Genomic DNA, 22,089 nt, shown 5'->3' with positions numbered 1-22,089 from the left:
GTGGGGGAACTTGCACAATCGGTGGCTGACTAAATACTTTTTTGCCCCACTGTAGACACAGACATACAGGCACACACAGATACAAACATCCATTCCCACCCTCATGCTCTCATATGCACTTACTCCACACTCAACCAACATGGAGACAGACATATTACCCATTCTCACCCTCTAGAAGGACGGGATACTGGATAGAGATGGATGGATTGATTGTAGACACTGCTTTATATATGATAAATGGACAGGTTCTTATATAGCCCTTTTCTACTCGAGCACGCAAAAGGGCTTCATAAAGCATGCCTCATGCTTCACACAAACGCTTTTTCTATAGCTAACATTCACAAATAGATGAATGCATCAGAGAGCAACTTGAGGTTCAGTACCTAGATAGCCCTAGATAGGGATTAAACCATCAACCTCCGATTAGTAGATGAGCTGCTGCACCTCCTCAGCAACCTATAATACATAATATTTCATTTAATATAGACTTAGAATCAGGCAAAACCATCAGCTGAGGCGAAGAATGTAATGTTACATCATTTGTTTTGAATGTGTTATGGCAAAGACGTGTTGATTTAAAATATATTCTGAAAGTAGCAAAACCGTCCTACGTCATCACTGGAAGATATTTGTCAAAATTACTTTTCCCCTTTACCATTTATTTTAAAGTAATTATAGCCTAAATATACTTTGAGATTATCTTTTAAAAAATCAATTTGTACTTCTGTAAAATGATCCCACAGGCTGATGCTATAAACCACTCTGCTTATATACTGCAGCTGTGCATGTGCAACAGGTTACATGGCACATGCACACTCTCTGCTGGTGGAGCGGTGCAATAGCTAGAGCCATGCGCTACTGACACAAGTGCAGACTTTTATTATTTTATATGAAACAATTATAGAAACCTAAAAGGCCTCTTCAATTAAAACTGTCAAATACTATAATCTGTCTGTCTGAGAACTCCTGTCTCTGGCTCCTAACTTCTAATAAAGCACTTACTCCACTGCTCCTGTGAGACCTTTTCCAACTGCTGTCAGGTCTGCTGATGGATACTGTGCTGAGTGTACACGAAATGATAAATGGATATTTAGGTAGACTTCTTGGGATTAATATCAGCTATGAAAGAAACTACAAGTTGCAGACAAAAGTTATGGATTCATTCTGACAACATTTCTATGCTGCAACAAATACGGTGTATTTTATGCCCAAGAATATGATAATCTGTTTTTTAACTTTTAGATCATTGGAAACTCAATAGGGTTCGTTTATGACAAAAAGAGCATTCCTTGCACAATGTTAATGTTCAAAAACCACTTTTCAACAAGAAGAGTGGACATGTCCAAGAAACAGTCTGCTCTCATCTGCTAGATTGTGACAGCTGTACACGTGTGGTCTTGGAGCAGTCTTGTCTCTGATTTGAAAGCAGCATGCAGCTCATTCAGTGAGACTGTGGGTGGTCATCCACCATCATCAGAGATGAGTCAACATACAAACTCAGTGACATCTCCATGCTGCGCTCTCACTGAGAATATTCAAACACCAGCCTTTTTCAAAGATTCCTATGTCTAGTTATTTATATTTTCCTTTTTCCTTTTATGGCATGTGTAAAATTTGAATGCTGTTATCGCTACATACCATACGCATATGCAACTTTTTACTTTTACAGCATAGGCCCGAACAACGGTTAAGCACATCTTGACTTAAATCAAATAGGAGGTATCTTGAAGCGGGAATCTGTACTTTAATGGCTTGCAAAGATGAGGGGGGCGAGGGTGGGGGACGAAGGATGAGAAAAAACCTGCAACCCTGCAACCACCTCTAGATGTTGTTGACCACAAATTTTCAATCTGGGCTGAGAACTTTCATCCAGAGCATGTACAAAGCAGTGTAGAAACCTCTTTTAAGGTTCACGATGTTGGTTTACTGCACTGAGACAGTGTGCAGTTTCATGATTTAGGCGCTTTATGTGATGCATACTGAAAGAGGAGGCCTTAGAGTTTGTATTTCATCATATTGCACGCTGCACTTGTAAGTATGTCACTAAGTATTACAGTTTTATCCCCTGACAGAGCTAGATAAATTCCAGAGAACACAGAGTTTGAACAATTTATAGATTGGTGTTAAGTACCTTGAAAATAAAAAATCATTCCTCTGAAAATGGTCAGGTACAAGGACTGCACTGAAAATGAATGGAAATGGAGCCAATGTCCAAAGAAAGGCTTTGAATGACCATCAGAAAGCCTGGAGAACTATGCCTCGAGACCAAGTTAAAAATTACAAGAAAGCCTAACTCCTTGGAAGCAAAATATTTTTAAAAATGGGGGGTGGTTCAAGACTTTTGCACAGCACCGTATGCATTATTTATCCTATAGTAACCCAATTCTACAAAACTACATTAGTAAAACAACCACAACAGTTGAATTAAAAAGTAATTCAAAAACAGCCTTTTTATTTGTTAAGTCTGTGAACGATGTAGCATATCAGCCTGCAATTTTGCCATTAACGATGATGATTTTCTGGGAAATTATTTGAAATGCTTAAAATGTAGCCAATAGAGGCGGGGCAATCGATTGAAATATCGATAGTATCTATACTAAAGAATCGATACTAGTGCGATTGGATATATACTTCCTTTCTATCTTGTGCTTTGCTTCGTCCTGTACGTTCAGTATGTAGCCTACTGAATTTTATTAAATAAATAATTTTATGGGGAAATGGAAAAATATACCTCAAACATGTGAACTGTGAAAAATGCCTAAATCTTATTGTGTTGAATGTCAACAAATTCAACCCTGATTTAAAATACACGTAAAGCTGAAATGCCTGTTTTGTTTTTGTATTAACAAATCATTGTGGAAAATCACAGGGGTTTAATGGTTATCAAAATGTTTTTAGAATTTGCAAATTGAATGTGATTCATCTGACACACTGCTCTCCACTACATAGGCGGAGTAGTAGCCCTTTATCGTCATAACATATACAACGAAATTATGGGTGCGCCACCCAACTACTGTGCAAAAAATATAAACAAACAAAACATGAAGATAAAAAACAGACTGCGTCAACAGCATCTCTCATAAGCTGCCTTTATAGATTAAAAGTATTGGTTACCAGCCTTTAGCACAGCGCTAGAGGCCGACGACGAATATATTGGACACTCTAACAGGCTTGTTTTAGATACTGACATGTTTGCTGGTACTTTCTGCCTTCTTGTATTCTCAAAGTATCCCAGCACACTGGTCGTCGTTTAAATAAAAGACTCATGTAAAGAATGGTATTTAACGTGGCCTGTCTGCTAAAAGTGAGAGTGCTGGGAAACTTTTTTGCCTAGTGCTGAGACAGTGAACCGCAGCCATGATGATGCGACTACTGCAGGCGGAGTCTGCTGCTGGCCTGAACCTCTTTTTCACTCCGCTGTCCTGTCATCGGGTTGGGTGTGGTTTGCAGGGTACCGTTAGCAGGAAATCCAGCTCGAGTCCATTTTACTTTAAGGCGAAACAAAGGAAAAACACCCCCCACTCGCGTAGGGTCGAAAATAGCTCTTCGCAGTCCAACGGAAAAAAGTGAGGTTTTGTTTCCTCGAGACGGGAAAGCGTTTGGTTGGCGCCGTTGTTCTGATGGGAAAAAGTTTTCTCCTGGTTTAGCAAACTGCTCTTTTTATTTAATAACTTCATAGAAAGCCTGAGCCGGACGTGAAAGAAAAGAAAGATGCCGAAAACGGTAAGGCTGAAAAGTACATTTATGTTGTTATGTCAGAAGCTACTTTGCCTTTTCTGTCTCTTTTTCAGTACGCGATTTTAATTAGGTGTGGGTGTTTCGCATTGTTATTCACTAACAACAGTAAGATAAACTAAAGTGCATGTCCGATGGGTTTTACCGTATTTAAAAATCTTTCGCATCCTTTCAAACTCACCCGAGGATTACTGTGGTACTTTCCGTTAGGTGTGTGCGCGTGCGCGCTTCCTACCCTGTGTTCACTAAAATTAGCGCCTTAAATCAAATCATTCATTCAGGGTGGAAGCCGCGTGCTATTAAAATGCTCTAGAGTTGTATATTTAGGCTTAAATTATACTTTTTATACTGTGTTTCTGCGGAGGTGTATCCTGGACTAGCAGCGAGCTAGTCCTTCTCAGGCCTCCCTCTCAGTCAGCTCTTAAGGATTTGAACTGTCAGCCAGGCCAGCTGTTATGGTCAAAACAGGAGTAAATGGAGGCAAATCTGCAAACGGCTAGGAGGCAAAAGAGGAGACACAGAGAGCTTTTTTAATGCTACATTGCGAAGGTTATTAAATAAAGGCAAAAATAACTGCTCTTGAAATGAAGGAGCACTCACAGATTTGTGCTGGTACTGGTGGAGCTCTGAACAAAGAAAATAAGGGGGTCCAGACCTACAGCATTATAAAAGGCACAGCCCAATATTTCCGTGGATGCCTTTATCAGTGCGCAAAAGAATTGAATGCGGTTTCAAACTCATCGGTTCTGCTCGGCTGGGTGAAGGTGTGTGGGGCTTTGACTCAGTGAAATGCTTTCTGAATGAAGAAGATAACAAAGAAGCTGCTGAATCTGTGTGCAGTCATTCTTCTTATCTGCACATTGTCCTGAGATACCCACGTGCACATTCTGAATGTAAAAGGGACATGATGCTACTAAAAGATTCACACATGACCAATGAGAAGGTGATCGGCATTATATAGCCTACAGAGTGATTCACATTTCACAGTGCAGATGCTGTAATTCATCGTAGTGCTATCATGTTTATCCCCAGATTGTGTGTCAGATTTTTATAAATAATAAACTATTATTTTACAGATTGGTTAATATAATACTGGATTAGTTTTATAGCTACTACCTGAGTATGATACCAAATTTATCACCTTTTACTAGTCATATATTATATTCAGGCCGGAAACATTCAATGTTACAAAGGAGAGAAAAAAAGCCTCCAAGTCTCGTACCTGCTTTCTTCCTACAGTATTGTTTCTGCTTGTACTTCCTTGATATTTTTCCAAGTTGTCAACCAGAAAAAAATGTCAAGCATCCTGGCATTAAAAAGCCTTCACTACCCTCTTCTTCCCCAGAGGAATTCGTCTAATATCAGCATGTTTTGTTTTGTTTTTCTTTTCTGCATGGAGGCATTTTTGGCACAACCAATCACTAGTTACTAGCATTTACTTAAATGGTATAATCAACACTTTCATTTATCAGGTGGTCAGGGAAGCAAAAATTACATTTAGTGTACCAGTCTTGAAAATGTATCTAGTCACCTCCCAAAGACCCATTGTGAGGAAAAAATGTTTCTCTTGAGTCACTACATAACTATTGAATTTCAATTGTATATTAGCAAAAAAAATCAAACATTTTTTTATGTTTTTTTTCTGCACATACATTTACTTACACTACTGATTATAACCCAAGTGCAGTTTGTAATAAATGTAGTTCAACTAAGAGCTTGCGTCCCACACAGACACAGATATTTGTCTTTGAAGTTGTTTCCTATAATGAATTGTTCACTTGCCATGCATTTTAGTCCATTGCTAAGTATCAGTGTCTGTCTGCAGAGTGCAGCTGGGATGTTGTTAACCTCAGCAAAACCAGAGCCGTGTTTAAAGTAGCTGCTTTTGCAGTCACCAGTGGGAACCTCAAACACCTCAAAAGCACCTAAATGATAGTTACTGTCAAATCAGAAGAACACATTTTTGTCATGCTGTCAGTTAGAAAAAAGTAAACCAGTTGTTGGTCAGGAAGAAGCAGCAACATTTTCTCAAAATAAACAGCAGATTGTGGGTTTTTTATATTCATTAATGAACAGCATGCATTGTGCTGCCACTGCCAAAAGTATAATCATTGGAACTATAAGAAAATATATTCTATTCTATTTGTGTAGATGGAGTAAACCCTGTATGCACAGTAGCACAAAGGTGAACAGGTGCAATGGTTAAAACTCAGATGTGTGACACTCATTGGTTCATTTCCTTTCTCGTTAGCTAAAGGTGCTATGCAAAGATGCAACAGATGAGGAGCATTAAAAAAGGAAGTTAGATAAACTGATTCAGCAAATCAAGCAACTCTGTATCCAGCAAAAGTAAAAGTCATGTCCCCACCAAGCTGCCTCTGGGATTCATAGATCGTTTTAAATTACCTGTTTTTTTTAACCTAGTTTTTCAGACAGTTTATTTTTCCGGTGTTCAAGTTACATTTAATAAAGCTTAATGTCAGTCAAAAGCAATAATTATTGCGAAGCTCAGCCTTTACAGGACTCCTTTTGGCAGTCCTTCAGTTTCCCTAGGAAGTCGTGTTATGACTCAAGGTTTCTGTACTTACATCAGTTCCTTTCTGGTAATTTCCTCGCCTGCAGCCTTATATGGACTTTCACATCACAGTCTGGCTGATCTCCTCCCTGCTTTCCTCCGCGTGGTCTTCAGATACCATGCCCCACTTTAGATTGCACTACAGCAGTGCAAAACCCTTTTTCAGAATTTTTCTGCATGTCTGTTGTTGCCACAGTTTTTTTGTTGTTCTTAGTTCCTAATGCAGCTCTGTTATTACACTGATTTTGTTTATGTGCTGCTGTTACATGGAATTGCAGCTTTTTGTCTGCTTTATCAAGAAGGTAACAGTAGCTTAAAATTATTTTTTAAATAGGCTGTATTTTCAGAAGCACAAAACAATTATCAGCTTTATTGCTAGAATTTCACCCCATGTTGTTACAAAGCAAAGGATTTTCCCACTCATGCAACCCCATGACGGTTGGTTCACTTACTTTCCTACCTGTTTTTTTTCAACGCTAGAACCATTTCAGAGCTGGTACACTTTTTCATGTTAACTCCTTAGACTCAAGAAATGCACATATGGGCAGCTGTTACCACATAAAAATTAAGCATAACTTACCATTTTAGCTCGAATTGCAGGAATGATGACAGATCTAGCTTTCTCCTTGGAATGATCACATTTTTAACAAGCGTGTCTATGGAGACGTGGCAAATGGAAAGACCTGGAAGTATGCAAGTAGCAGGAGATTAAATATGGGTCTGTGGTGCACATAGCAGAGCAGATTAACAGTGTAGAGGTAGAGCTGGTGGACAAACTGCAATCAAAAGTTCACTTTTTAAAGGTTTCTCTTTGAAAGCTGTGGCAAATATCAAAGATCTGAACGTAAGTACTTTGTTGCTGGTCATGTAGTGTTCTGATTTGACATCCTTAATACTGTATTTGTTGTTGCTTATGAGCTAGCATTGGTTCTCAATAGACCAGTTTGATCTTATGCTGATTATTTGGTTAGCTTTGCCTCAGCTGACAACTGATAATTTAGTTTATTTTAGAACCACCCTGCTGACCTGCTAATGTATTAGCTTATTTGGATCTACACAAAGACGGACAAATCATAATTCCACACAAGGTGAACAGGTAGCATAGCAGTTCTACTGTACAGTGGCAACTTTCAGGACTTAACATTAGTCATCTGAAAAGATGTCAGGAATGGAAAATTTGTACTGCACTTTGACACATATTAACACCTCCATGCTATTGCCTAATCTCTGCACGTCTACATGGCTCTAACAGTGTGCCAGAGAATACCTGACAAAGAAGACAAGTATGCATAAAACATACTTTAATCAGTTGGTGCTTGGGATTTCTTATTATTGGATATTTTTTAGAGCAGACGGTAAATTCCATGATTGGCTCAGACAGATGTCACTCAGCAGTTTCACCAGAAGCAGCAAAACTAACAAGACTCTGTTCCAGTTTGCTTGCGCCGACATTTTAAAAATCAAATAAACAGTGGTCGTGGGAAACGGCTCTAAAAGACCCAAACTTGAGTGTGTTTGTGTGTGCGTGTTTGTACTCTCCCCTGGTTAGAAAGAAGAAACACGATCCTTTTTTTTCGACCCTCCTCTTCCGGTGACAGAGTTTGAATTTCTTTCGTTTAATGCTAATACCCGTAAGCACACAGTAAACCCAAAATAACCAGAAAAGAAGACTTGGTGACATTAACAATGAAGATACCCTTAAGGTTGTAATGAGGATTCAATTTTAAACTTATAATGGAGCTAAATTATTTCCATTTTCCTGTTAACTAACTGCAAACTCTAGTCAGAGAGTCATATGCTTATCATCTTGCCCACAAGTTTTTTCTTTTATTTTCCACGCTTTGAGCGATAACATAACGAGATGTTAATTGTGATTCGCACAGGAAGTGGAAGTCATGACATTTTCGCACATTTTACCATTTCAAATGTCGCTTTAAACATCCTGAACTGTTAATGTTCCGTGTTCGTTGTAATAGAACCAGATTCAAAGCTTTTGTTGGTTCAGAATGAGCGATTGATCAATTCATGTTAACATATCTGATGGAAGTGAGAGCATTTATAGCCATTTGGTAAAACTAAAATGTCTCTCATGCTTGAGTAAAGAAGGAAAAAATGCATTTCACCTGAATGGATTGGAATCTGAATTGCACTCTGGTTGCCCCTGACATCCTCAGTTTATCTGTCAGATACACCAAACTGTAAATCGGGTTGCGGTGGAGCCAGCAGTAGCGTTTCTCTGGCAACCAAGAGGATGCTTTGTTAAGCAGTTGTTGACTTTAGATGCTGACATTGTGTGACTCTCATGCATGGCATGACTCAGATGTATGACTCAGAATTATCAATGTGCAGTTGCTATGGTTATTGGGGTAAACACTGAAAGAATGGCATGTTCTGATGCATGTTTCTCGTTGTTATAAATCAGTTGTAAAATAAGCAAGGCTTATCGTACACTCTGATAGTGACCTTCTTTAAAAACCCCTCTGCTCTTTCACGTCAAAGAACTGTTAGTCCAGAGCCTAGCTCATTCCTACTTGTTCCAGGAACCACTTAGGATTATCTTCTTTATCGTCTCAGCTTGTATTGGACAGATTGTAGTTGTGAGCAACACATGGAGATAACTCTTGTGTGGGAATGTAAGGCAGAAGTTGAATTCTGGCATGTCAGTGGGGCTGTATCTAAAGATTACATTTACTGAAGCTCTCTTGTGACTTGAAACCTTACAGGGTTAAACTAGCTGGCACTTAGTTTTTTTTTTTCTTCTTTAAAATAAGTAATTGCAGTCATTGCAAAAAGGGCTGCCGCAAACGATTATTTTGATAGTCGACTAGTCACAGATTATTTTTGCGATTAGTCGACAAATCAGATCATGCATCCATTGGACGTAAAATGTACAGTTTATTGCACCAGCATGCATCTGCTGTTAAATAACTATCATTATCTTACAGCTTTAAGTGTTTAAGGTATGTGCTAACTAAAAATAAAGGCAAGATGATAATTTATTAAATTTGAATGAAATCTGCAGATTGTTTCGGTGAAGTTTAATAAACTCAGCCATCTGTTCCTTGCTATCTAAAATATAACAGAACACCGGAGTATATTCTGGAGAATCTCACACTTCTGATAATCAATAATATACGGAGCCCCGCAGGGGACATGGGAGGGGGAAAAAAATTAGGGAGAAACAAAAAAAATTAGGGAGAAAAAAAAAATTAAGACTGACTTTTGCGAGATCTCGCAAAACAAACTCGGGATCTCGCAAAAGTATTGCGAGATCTTGCAAAAGTTTTAGCCGCATTCTTCGGAGGCCGCCAGCTCGAAGCCGACCGGGAGGTCGAGGCACGATGTGCCGGGAAAGCGGTGTTCCTCTCGGCTGTAGTAGGTCTCGACCTCCCGTTAGCTTCGAGCTAGTGGGTGTCAGATCTCCAAAAACGTCGGAGCACTTTTGCAAATATGTGATGTCTTGTAAACCGAGCAGCTATCTGATGTTTACACAACTACATTCACGCCTCAAAATATCTTAAAAGTGTATTTTGTGACCCAGAAAGAGTAATATTACAACTAAATAGCTGCCGCCATTGTTGGAATTCAACTTTCGCGAGAAAGTTTTGCGAGATCCCGAGTTTGTTTTGCGAGATCTCGCAAAAGTTCATCTTAATTTTTTTTTTCTCCCTAATTTTTTTTTTCCTCCCATGTCCCCTGCGGGGCTCCGTAATAATACAAAAAAAAGCCAAACAATAACATTTTTAAGTTATCTAAGTGACTTATATATCATGTTTAACCTGAGTAGTGAAAGACGGCGTTGGGTTTGAAAACGATTTGCCCGGAGTCCGGTGTTCTCACCGGCTCTAGTGAGCCTTGCCCCCGGCTAGCTATCCAGCTGGTGGGTAACAGACGTCTCCGAAAACGTCGGAGCGCTTTTCAAAATATGTGGTGTCTTGATAAACTGAGCAGATATTTGAAGTTTACACAGCTACATTCTCGCCCGAAAACATGTTAAACGTTTATTTTGTGACCCAGAAAGAGTAATATTAAAACTAACTATCTGCCGCCATTGTTGGAAACTGAGCAGGGCCGCGCTATGAATTCTGGGACATAGCTTCTTCTTCTTCTTCTTCGGGGTTTAACTGCAGCTGGCATCCTTGTACATGCAGTGCTGCCATCTTCTGTTTCAGTCCTTTATTACACTCTTAAATCCTACTACTTATTCCTGCGTCTTTTGCGATCTTACAAAGCTTCAAACGAGGCGTCGACTATTAAAATCGCATGATAAGGTGGGGCCAGGTTTCACAATGAACACACCCGAAACTCTGGCTGATTGGCACCCATGCCCAGTTTCCCACCTTGGCTCAGGCGATTAGAGGATCATCAGGGGGTCCTTTTGTCCCTCTGTGGGGGGTCACTCCCACTAGGTTTATATCTGGGACTCTCCACCATTTGACCTTAGAACTGAAGAAGCTTCTCGGATGAGAGGTGAAACGTCTTCAAGCAACTTAAAGAAGTCCAGACGCTTTTCTTTGCAAGCTCCTTTGACTACGATGACCTGGATAATTGAGAACCTTCACAGACATATTAAATTAGCCGTCGACGATTTTGATAGTCGACGTAATCGTGACTAGTTGACTAATCGTGGCAGCCCTAATTGCAGCAAATGCTCTCCGGTGACCTCTGTTTCTGCTGGTTTAGTAACATGTTTGTTAAATCGAAATTGAATATACAGAGGGGATTTAAAAAAAGATTTTGCTAAGGAAGCTTGATGAACCTAGAAAAATTAGTGACAGACTGCTTGCATCACTGTGTCTTCACTCAATATTTAACACCACGTTTATTTAGTTTTCATCAGTTTTGCTTCCTCTTACTGACAAGGCAACCCAGATGTTTGGCCCCAGTTAACTTTCAGGTTAACTGCTCATCACCCCATTGCCATTCAATGGCTGTACAATTGTAAGACACGTGCACACTTTTTACTTATGATAGTTGTGTCCTTTTTTCTTTTTTTTTCATTCTTTGTGGTTAGTGCAGCTTTCTGTATTCAGTAAGCCCAACAGCTCTCACCTGCTACGTGCGTTTTCAGCATTACAGTTAGCTTGGTACAGTTTGAACAAACATGCCATTAAGATGAAATTAGTGAAAAAATTGCAGACTTTTAGGATTACCGTGACATTTCTGATAACTAAATTATATTCAGCCTCAATCAAACTCATTATTTGCTCACAAAAGTGAATGTTAGACCCACTAAACATCACAATGTTGGCATTGTCACCCTTAGCATATGTGTATCCTGATAATTCTTTGTTAAATAACTAATATTGTGTTGTGAGTCCAGCATGGCTTGAACAGTTGTTGGTAAGTCAAGGCATTAGACCTTTGATTTGAGTCTGGAAAAGTATTATTTTTGTAGCATTCAGCTGTGGTATTACATTAAAACAAATATAAATAAAATAACACAGATTAACTCATACGTTTCAGACAGTCAGTGAAGTGGCAGATTGTTATAAGCAGCTTCACATGACATACAGTAAAGCTTTAAACAAGTCAGTCATCAAATACACCCGTGTGACAAAATCGGTCACAGATGTGTTTCTCAATGTGAAATGTACGAGTTTGGGATTTTATTTTTGCAGTATCGCTTTGGTGCGATTAAAAAAAGAGCTAAGAGAAAGTCATGGAAACATGGCACGTGGGCCAGAACAGGGTGTTTTTCAGCATGTGCTAATAATAGTGTGTTAAGTGTTTTTGAGCCCTGGCCATGAGAGACACACCCTAACTAGGCAGAAAATGTATAAGCGTAGTTCCCTTTTCTTGCAAGATTAACTATTTTGATTCAGGAAATGAAACTGCTTAGACACCATCAGGGTGGCCACAAACTGAACTCTTATCTGCTCAAATATAAAAAAGTGTATCGCCTAAAGTTCATAACTGGAAGCTTAACAACTCCTGTGTCTAGACGATTCTAGACTGCAGTGTTGGCATTCAGAGTGGGCCCAGATTTAAGGTTTCTCCTCAGCTCTTAACTGCCTGGGATGGCAGGAAGTGACAGTGGGGCATGTGTCCTGAGCAGTAAATAGGGTCCTGCTGACATGGATGGGAAAGAACGCAACTCTAATCAACCCCGCAACTAGGAAATAATACATACCATTGTTGTTCAGGGCAGGCGTGGGCCTCTGCCTGCACAGTTATTTCCCAATAGACATGCATGCTGGTGTTTCTTTTTTCTTTTTCTTTTTTTTCCTAGTCTCTAAGAGGGCACAATAAATGAGGGATTCCTGCACAGCCTACTGAGTACATACTTTTTTCTTTTTCTTTTCTTGCCACCTTCTGAGCAAGCTTTTCCAAAGAAAAGCTTAAATAAATGTGTTCAACTTCAGACATATGATTTTGTAAGACTCAGATATAACAATTTGTCTAACTAAGGCGTGCCTCGTTTACTGAATAACCCAGGGTAGCAAAGTGTGATACCTGAAAAAGAGATCGAGCTAAAGTTCTGTCTACAAACCGATCTTGTTAAATCCTGCTACACCAGACAGGTTGTCTGATGCATGACAGGATGTGCACATCTCTCATGAGAGCTCAGTGTTTAACAGTCATGCCTCACAGGGCCCGACCACCAAAGGATGTGGTTACTTCCTGTAGATAAGTTCTTGACTGAGACAGAGCCAGATTGGTACATTTGTCGTAACCCTGAGATGCAGTCTTTTCTAAATTTCAGAATAAAATAGTAAAAAGGTAATTGGACTGCAGTGTTACTTTGTTCTCCAGCAGGACTGGGAGATGTGTGCACACTTTTATTGCAGGCACATTTAATGAATTCTACAAGAGTGCCACACATTTTGAGATGCTACACTTGTTAAAGATGGTCGCCATTAAATGGTTTGCATAGAATGACACAGTTTTTAATGCACGAGAGCTTATATATTGCATAGAGTTTGCTTTTTATTGTTCGTACATTAACACAGAGGGGTTTCTAAATCAAATGAGCGAGTACCTTTTGACAGTGGGAAGGAAAAACTCGCTTTTAACAGGAAGAAGGCTCCAGCAGATCCAGGCTCAGGGAGGGGCAGCTGTCTGCCACGACCTGTTGGGAGTGAGGGGAGGGAGACAGGTTAATAATAACTAATGATTAAATGCAGAGTCTCATAATGTTTAAGAGAAGAACAGAAGATCTAGTTTTGTCTATTCTCTATTTACCAAGAAATTATATGGTACAATCATTTCAATGATACAATGATAGTACAATGATACTCAAAATACTGTCTTTTTTTATTTGCATATTTGAAAAAGTTTATTTTCCTTTCCTCTGTTCCTCAGATTAGTGTAAGAGTCACCACTATGGATGCCGAACTGGAGTTCGCCATTCAGCCCAATACAACAGGAAAGCAACTCTTTGACCAGGTATGAGAAACTGTTTCCTCTAGCCAGCACTTAAGTTACCATTAAACATAAATGATGACTCTTTGATGAGTACTGTGGTGGGGTTTAGTACTCCTATTTCTGGAAAATGCCGGGAGATTATTATATATTATTTTCATGGCTATTTATTTTTTTTATTTTTGGCTGATGATAAAAACAATACATTTGAAATTAGGAAAGCAGTAAATCTTTGTGGCTGAAACCCCTTAAATAACAGAATAAAACAAGGGAATTATATTTCATATTTTTATTTTTGTTGTTGTTTTTATTTAAAGGTTGTGAAAACCATCGGCCTACGAGAGGTTTGGTACTTTGGACTTCAGTACCAGGACACAAAGGGTTTCTCTACTTGGCTGAAGCTCAATAAGAAGGTGAGCTCCTCAGTACTCAGTACACTTCATTCACTGGGCCGTCTTTTTTCAAGCATGAACTGTGCTTTTTGATCTCGAGTCCACAAACAGAAGCATAACCTCTACCCTCTCACCCGTGTCGGATCATATTTTAGGTAACAGCCCAGGATGTGAGGAAGGAAACCCCGCTGCTGTTTAAGTTCCGTGCCAAGTTCTTCCCCGAGGATGTCTCAGAGGAGTTAATCCAGGATGCCACACAGCGGCTATTCTTCCTGCAGGTAAAGGAGGGAATCTTAAATGATGACATCTACTGCCCTCCAGAGACGGCGGTCCTTCTGGCCTCCTACGCGGTGCAGGCCAAGTATGCCGACTACAATAAGGAAGTCCACAAACCAGGTTATTTGAGCAGTGAACACCTGCTTCCGCAAAGGTAACGCGGGCTTTATTGCCACTTCAATATGCAGGTTCACGTGAAACATTCCTGACATGTTTCTTTGACACTTGGGCCTCTCATGTTCTCAGAGTCCTGGATCAGCACAAGCTCAACAAGGAACAGTGGGAAGAGAGGATTCAAGTGTGGCATGAAGAGCACAAGGGCATGATGAGGTGATCAGCAACACACGTGTTCCCCAGCACACACACAAACACGTGAAAGAGAGGACGGTTGCCTAAAATATGGATATTTGTGAAATTATTGCATCTCTGGGGATGTGAAAATGTGTAGCTTAAACTTTCCATTATCATTGTGCACACTTATTTTTTCTGCCACTTGACTACAATGTAGTCTTCAGTGACTACATTAGGGTAGCCACAGCTTATATACACACTTCATAACCTACTAAAACATAAGACTGTTGAGGAAGTTATTCCTAGTTGAATTACCTTGTTGTTCTCTGTTGCTACAGTTTCTTCCCTCTTCTGTCATTTCCGTGAATTTGAGATAGAGCTAACTGAGAGTGTGTTACCACGGCCTTTGTGTTGACTCACAGGTGCTCTGAAAGTTTGTTACTGGCCTTGAGTCACTGCAGTTTGTTGATCTGAGTACTGTTTGTGCCACTGACATTTTTAGTATATGCTTTATTGAAGACAGTAGTGAATGTCCTTTATTGGCTTCCATATGTGTTTCATCAGTCAGGTTAGCTTGTCGTAGATAAACAGTAAACACAGCCTAGATTCATTATATGTTTCCCCAGTTGCTCTGTTGATCAGTTAAGTTTCATAGTTCAGGTAAGGTTAAAAAAGAGGTATAACCCGCTCAACCACACATCCTGAAAGCTCTGCATTTGAGCTTTGGCCTCTGCAGCCGGTTAGAACAGTGCAAACAGCACGCCACGCTCTGACTGTGAATTCTTCTTTTAGCAAAAGTTAAAGACGTCTTATTTGTCCACAGAGAGGAATCCATGATGGAGTATCTGAAAATTGCTCAGGACCTCGAGATGTACGGAGTCAATTACTTCAACATCAAAAATAAGAAGGGAACAGAGCTGTGGTTGGGAGTGGATGCTTTGGGTCTCAACATTTATGAACAAAATGATAAGTAAGTGTTTCCACAGAAGGGTTTGTGTTTCGCAAAAGGTACACTGTGCAGTGCTGACCAAGCATTTTTGTTCTCTTACAGAATGACGCCCAAAATTGGATTTCCATGGAGTGAAATAAGAAACATTTCCTTCAATGACAAGAAGTTTGTCATCAAACCAATTGACAAGAAAGCACCTGTATGTTAACATAATGTTATGTTATTTATATTTAGGAATAATATTAATAATAACATGTAACAATAAGACATTTTAAATGTCTCAAATGTTTCCATTGCAGGACTTTGTATTCTATGCTCCAAGGCTGCGCATCAACAAGCGTATTCTGGCTCTGTGCATGGGTAACCATGAGCTCTACATGCGCCGCCGCAAGCCCGACACTATTGAAGTGCAACAGATGAAGGCGCAGGCTCGGGAGGAGAAGAATCTCAAGAAGATGGAGAGGTAGGACCGAAATGGAACCAAACAAAAAAACCTACAAATATTTTACACATGGATTGTGTGAGTTCTGTTCCAAAGATGCAATAATAAATGCAGTCTGTTATAGGATATTGTAACAGTTATAGAAAGATTACTAGCTTTATTTTCAAATACTAAATAAAATGGGGTGATTATCTGCTCTGCTTTTGAAACATTTCCGTACAATCATCCTGTAACGATTTCGTTTTCATTAGAGCTGTGCTGGAAAATGAAAAGAAGAAAAGAGAACTTGCAGAGAAGGAAAAGGAAAAGATCGAAAAGGAGAAGGAGGAATTGATGGAGAGGTTAAAGCGGATCGAGGAGCAGACGAGAAAAGCTCAGCAAGGTGGGGAAGCTGTGAGAGTTCAAGAAAAGCTGCCTGTAATGAATGATGACAATGTTTTCCTCACATGATGCTTACCCTTAATTCTTGTGTGTGTGTGTCCACAGAGCTGGAGGAGCAAACGCAGAGGGCTCTGGAGTTGGAGCAGGAAAGGAAGCGTGCTCAGGAGGAGGCTGAACGCCTGGAGAGTGATCTTAAGAGTGCTGAGGATGCCAAGATGGCGCTGCTGCAGCAGTCAGAGAACCAGATGAAGAACCAGGAGCACCTGGTTAGTGTGTTAGGCAGTGTGATTAGACACTGACACTTAAAAAACTGCAATAATGTGTGTACTGATGCTTCAAATATGATGTTCTTTTAGGCCACAGAGCTGGCTGACCTGACTTCCAAGATTTCCCTGCTGGAGGATGCCAAGAAGAAAAAGGAAGAAGAAGCATTAGAGTGGCAGCAGAAGGTGTGGCTTGACTTTTCCGTAGTTTGCTATTCAAAACTGATAACATAAAAATATGGCAATATGCCAATAGTGGAACAGGCAAGAAAATGCTGTCTATATAGAAAACACGTTAACAGATATTTGCATATGCAGTTGCAGAACTCAGTTTGTTCTTCCTGGTTTTCTAGTTAAAACAAAAAAACAAAAAAAAGGAAACTTGTGCTTTACTGCCATCTTGTGGTGAGAACTGATCTTTTGTGGTTCTGTAACTAGGATACTATGAAGACTGAAAAATATTATTTTAGTAATTTTGGAAAAGCAAAAAAAACGGATGGACAAAAAGTGAAAGGAAGAAGAAAAGATTCAACTGTTAGACTTAAAAGCCTTTTTGTTCATTGATAATCGAAGTCAGTGTAACTATGGCAGGAAGAAGTTAATCAGAGTTGTGCTGGTCACATTGCCCCTCCTCTGTGACATAGTCAGGACAGGCATTCCTGGGGTCTTTTTGTTGTGTGGGTTTGGGGGAGGGTTAAACTCTCCCAGCCTGCCTCTTGTCTTTTTTGGTAAAAAAAAAATCCTGCGTGCCAGCCCTTTCTTTTTTTTCTTTTTCTTTTTTTTAGCCCATGTGACTCATGGTGTTTGTAGTGATGATGGATGTCTTTGTGTGAGGGAAATCCTGTTCACCCTTTTTAAACCATTGTGATTTTCTGCCTTGTAAAAACCAGTTGTGCAAACTGGTGGTTTCAGTATTGTGTGAATTTTTGGAAAAAATAGTAGTTGAAATTCCAGTCTTACTCATAGCTAGTTTTTGACTCATAGCGCCTCGGGTAGAAGCACTCTGTTTTATATTGAATTTCCTGAAGGTATTTCCTAATAAAAATATCCAAGATATATAGCTTGGGTGGAGAGAAACCAAAACAGGAAACCAAGAGCCTGGCTATGGGTCATGTAGCATAGGTCTGCCTGTGCATTTCTCCTCTACTGCATGCTGTAGGAAAAATGGCAATACAGAAATATCAGTTAAGCTCCCCCCACTTTTGTCATTTTCATTAGACATTAAATAAGGGTAATTTCTAAAACACCTCACTTTTATTTCTACATTTGCTCAGGCTACGACAGTGCAGGAGGACCTGGAAAAGACCAAAGAAGAGCTTAAAAACAAAGTGATGGTACCTCAGGAGCCCCTAAACGCAGAGAACGAGCATGATGAGAATGATGAGAGCAGCGCCGAAGCCAGCGCCGAGTTAACAGGTGCTGCCACGTACAAGGACCGCAGCGAGGAGGAGAGAATGACTGAAGCTGAGAAGAACGAACGCTTACAGAAACATCTACTTGTAAGTCCTTGGAATTTTTTTAATAAACATTAAAACAATACAAATAATAAAGTGACAAAGTAAACGTTGTTCAAATAAAGTTGGTAGGCTGCCACTGTTTTTTGTCACGTTTCACTCTGGGACTGTAAGAGAAACATGACACACAAATTATTATATTTTCCTGTTAATGTAGAACATTTGGAAGCCAAGTTAGCTTTTACACTGTTTAATGCTTCAGTTTTGTTGAAATGGGAGCTTTACTGGCCTCTTGAACTTCCTCCCAAAGTGCTGTTCGGTGTTGTGAATGCCAAATACTTCAGCTGCTAGTGTGGGGAGGGGCTGCGTGCCTGCTTGTCTGTATTTGTGAAGCATTAAAGGGAAAGCAGTGCTGTGTGAAGTTGTGTGTCAGATTGAGAAGGCGAAGCCAACACTTTTGGTACTGATACTGTTGCAAATGAGTATTTAATCCAGTATTTTCTAGTATTGATTAGTATCTAAGTATTTTTTTGGTTGTTTCTTTGACTACTGTTGACACAATTTTAAGTAGCTTTAGTCAACTAAAAATAAAGAATGCGCATAATTAAGTCATGCTACTAAAGCAGTCAGATGACTGTATGTAGATACGTGTATGTGTCATACAGCTTCATTATTACAGTCAGATGTAAAGATTTCATACATTTTTACCCTTAAAAATCGTGATTCATACCCGATTCAAATAGATTCAAACCAGTTTGTCATGCACAGCAGTCTTCCCAGGGTGGTCTGCTGTTTTTGAATGTTCAGTCAAAGTCCGCTTCTGACCACAGTGGTTCTGCATTTTATCGTGGAGTTGTAAACTTGTGAACTTGAGAATAAACATCAACTTCTGTAGAACCCAGAAAAAAGGAGCAAGGAAGGAAGTCCACAGTGTCGGAGCCTGAAGGTATCAGAGCAGGAGGGAAATTAGTAGCATGCTTCTCATTATTTTTAACTTTGATGGGGTTGAGCACTGGGAATTTGGTCACTCAGGGTCTGACAGATGCTGATTTCTACCATAACAATCTGAGATGTCTGTGGGAGCATCTTTAGAGAAATGCACTCATGGTTGCACTGTCTGATGGTGCCACAAGGCAAAAACAGGGATCAAAATATGCTGACAGAGGTGGCCTGCAGAAGGAAATGGGAGGATATAAATCAAATATAATTCTTTTTGATATTGTATTGGCAAAGTGAAGGAACATTATGATTACATCTCGTAAGAACACACAGTCAGCTAGGGATTCTTGTTTTAAAGTAGAATAATGAAGTTGATCCAGGTAAGAGTAATCCCCTCATTTAAGTCTGAATCCCTTTGAAAAACAGGTTTTAAAAAGCAGAAATAAGTGAGTAGAATGTCAATTTTGAGCCAATTAAGTGACTTACTGGTTGATGCAAGAACATGGGTAAAACACCATGACATTACACAACGAGTCGCACATGTTAACTGTAATTTTATAATACTTGTAACCTTCTTTCCAGGCTTTAAGCTCAGAGCTGGCCAACGCCCGGGATGAGAGCAAGAAAACGGCAAATGACATCATTCATGCAGACAACATGCGAGCAGGACGTGACAAGTACAAGACCCTCAGGCAGATCCGGTCAGGAAACACCAAACAGCGTATCGATGAGTTTGAATGCATGTGATGTCTGCATTCACCAACGCAAAAGCCCACAGAGCTGGGCCTTTCTGCCTGGACTGCAGTCCTGCCTCACTTTAGCTGTTTTCTCTGTACCCAAATAAAGTCAGATCCACCAAATGACGTTGCTGCAAAAGCACAGCATGTTGTACAAATGTGGATCTGGAAGGTTCTGTTTGTTACCATTTCTTACTTTGAATTTTAGACAAGTCACTGGTTGAAAAGGGACATACTGTATTTTATTAGTACATTCCTCACTAGGGGTATGTGTAGCATATTAGTAACGGGCTCACGCCTCATTTCATGACACATTGAGCAAGCAACTTTTAGTTTGTTTTATCTCTTTCACATTTTTATATCATCATTTCTAAATAAAAGCTGTAGAAATCCATTTAATTTTGTGCCATTCACAAATCCAAATTGTGCCATAAGCCATTTGCACTTGATTCTTTACAGCAAGCTGGATATTTTTAATTTTTTTTTAGAAAAATAATGCTTTTCTGCAGTTTAAAATTAATTGCACTGCAATCTATACGAGCAAATGCAAATAATATAAATAAATTGTTTGTATGGAACAAAAAACAGCAGCAGTATTATTAATATTTTCTATTATTATTATTATTTTGAAAATTCACAGTTTATTTACTAATTTTACTGCGCTCAGAATCATCCAGCAGTTAAAAGTCACAGTATTTACAGCCTACTGGCAATGTGATATGAAGGATCTAAGGATTTTTGTCTTTTTTTTTTTGCATTTTCAGTTCTACACTTTCAGCTGTGTGGCTGAAAGTGTAGAACTTGCTGTTGAAGCTTAAGCAAACAAATGTCTAACTGTGCCTAGAGACGGAATAAACTTGGTATGTCATTTGCAAATCTCATATGTTGTAACAATCCAGTTGTTTGAAGAATCCAAATTTAGTTTAACGTATACACTGCAACTTGTTTTTTTCCTCATGCTCAGACATCAAAAGAGAAGGTAGCACTGATATGCACATCTACATATGCTGACCTACATACGCTGAAGAAAGAAGCAAGGCTGAAATTTGACCTGCAAATTAAATCTGATTGAAATTTGTAGAAATTATCAGCTGCATTTAACCATTAAAATATTTTTTTTAACCATCATCATCAAGTCTTTGCTCTTTTACTTATCACTGAGGATGTTTTTTGGTTATTATAGTGATTATTGTTTTACCCAGTACAGCAATGGTAATTGTAACTTGTGAAGTTGGCTTCTATTGTTAAACACATAGTCATCTGTAAAGGTGAAAGCTGTAGTTTAATCTTAAAACAAGCAATGCGTAAAATAAAACAATTTCGTCAGACATGCACTGGAAAAATCAGTTTACCTTTTTACAAGTGAGTCAAATTATACTGTCCCACATGGGCACATTCTCCGAAGCATGCATTTTTATATATACTGTTTGTATTTAATGACATTTGTGTGTTTTTGTATTTGGGATTTTTCAAATGTGATACAATTATGTAAGGTCTAAGAGAGACACACCTTAGGATATTTTTGTAATGTAGAAAACTAGGAGTACTTGTCAACAATACCTGTTTTCAAAGGAACAGCATTTTTTAAAGACAGCGTTTTGTAAGTGGAAGAACCAGATGGTACAGGACATTCTTTTAAGGGTGCGTTAAACCATTGAACCTTTTTTTTTTTTTTTTAGAAATTAGTATTTGATTTCTTTTTCACATTTCAAATTAAGCCCAAATTTATTTTAGTGATAAATATTTCTGATTATTTTATTTTGATGTCTTTTAGTGAAAGAAAAAAAGACACATTTTGATCAGCAGTGTAGTTATACTTGTTTTATGTGCCATGAAAACAGATCAAAGGATTGCTGCTACAGATTCCTTTACATGCCTTGAATAGTAACTTTTGTGATCCTTGCAGTTTGTGTTTTACCCCAAAGTTTGTGTGTTAGCGGCCTAATTTGAAATTTAGTCATCATAGGTGATAACTCATTAAAAGATGCTTGTCTTGTCTCAAAAAGGAAAATAATGTTGACTTATAAAACCATTGACAGACAGTGCCTTGCCCAGTTTGTTCATGAGATCTTGCTGCTTCAAGTCTTCCTTTCACCAATAAATGAAATTTAGAATAAAGCTTTTTGTCTTCTTGTGTTGTTATTTTTCCTTTTAAATGTTGAGTGCATCTTTAAACCGAATGCAGTTCATTATATACAGTGGGGCAAAAAAGTATTTAGTCAGCCACCGATTGTGCAAGTTCCCCCACCTAAAATGATGACAGAGGTCAGTAATTTGCACCAGAGGTACA

The 22,089-nt window shown here is 39.1% G+C and overlaps 1 protein-coding gene across 2 annotated transcripts; it reads left to right on the top strand.

Annotated features, from left to right (window-relative positions):
- Positions 1-3,373: 3,373 nt before the first annotated feature.
- Positions 3,374-21,505, top strand: LOC102202498 (moesin). Of its 2 annotated transcripts, XM_005737848.2 has the most exons (13): positions 3,374-3,723; positions 13,616-13,699; positions 13,993-14,088; positions 14,223-14,497; positions 14,590-14,673; positions 15,458-15,604; positions 15,686-15,782; positions 15,883-16,046; positions 16,277-16,407; positions 16,512-16,672; positions 16,763-16,855; positions 17,944-18,168; positions 19,645-21,505. In XM_005737848.2, exons 1-13 carry the CDS (start codon positions 3,712-3,714, stop codon positions 19,807-19,809), a joined length of 1,734 nt encoding a protein of 577 aa, XP_005737905.1. In that variant the 5' UTR covers positions 3,374-3,711; the 3' UTR covers positions 19,810-21,505. The 2 variants fall into 2 exon arrangements, with proteins under 2 accessions (XP_005737905.1, XP_013767539.1); XM_013912085.1 differs by lacking the exons at positions 3,374-3,723; positions 13,993-14,088; positions 14,223-14,497 and having other exon boundaries at positions 13,641-13,699.
- The last annotated feature ends 584 nt before the right edge of the window (positions 21,506-22,089 follow it).

This window comes from Pundamilia nyererei, unplaced genomic scaffold (genome assembly GCF_000239375.1).
Source record: "Pundamilia nyererei isolate P.nyererei 1_Seehausen unplaced genomic scaffold, PunNye1.0 scaffold00080, whole genome shotgun sequence".
Taxonomy (NCBI): domain Eukaryota; kingdom Metazoa; phylum Chordata; class Actinopteri; order Cichliformes; family Cichlidae; genus Pundamilia; species Pundamilia nyererei.
This window is presented reverse-complemented; position numbering and strand designations above follow the sequence as displayed.

Coding starts and splice junctions, on each gene's coding strand:
- LOC102202498 (XM_005737848.2), top strand. Junction 16,856..17,943: donor CATTAGAGTGGCAGCAGAAG/GTGTGGCTTGAC, acceptor ACATTTGCTCAG/GCTACGACAGTGCAGGAGGA. Junction 18,169..19,644: donor GCTTACAGAAACATCTACTT/GTAAGTCCTTGG, acceptor CCTTCTTTCCAG/GCTTTAAGCTCAGAGCTGGC.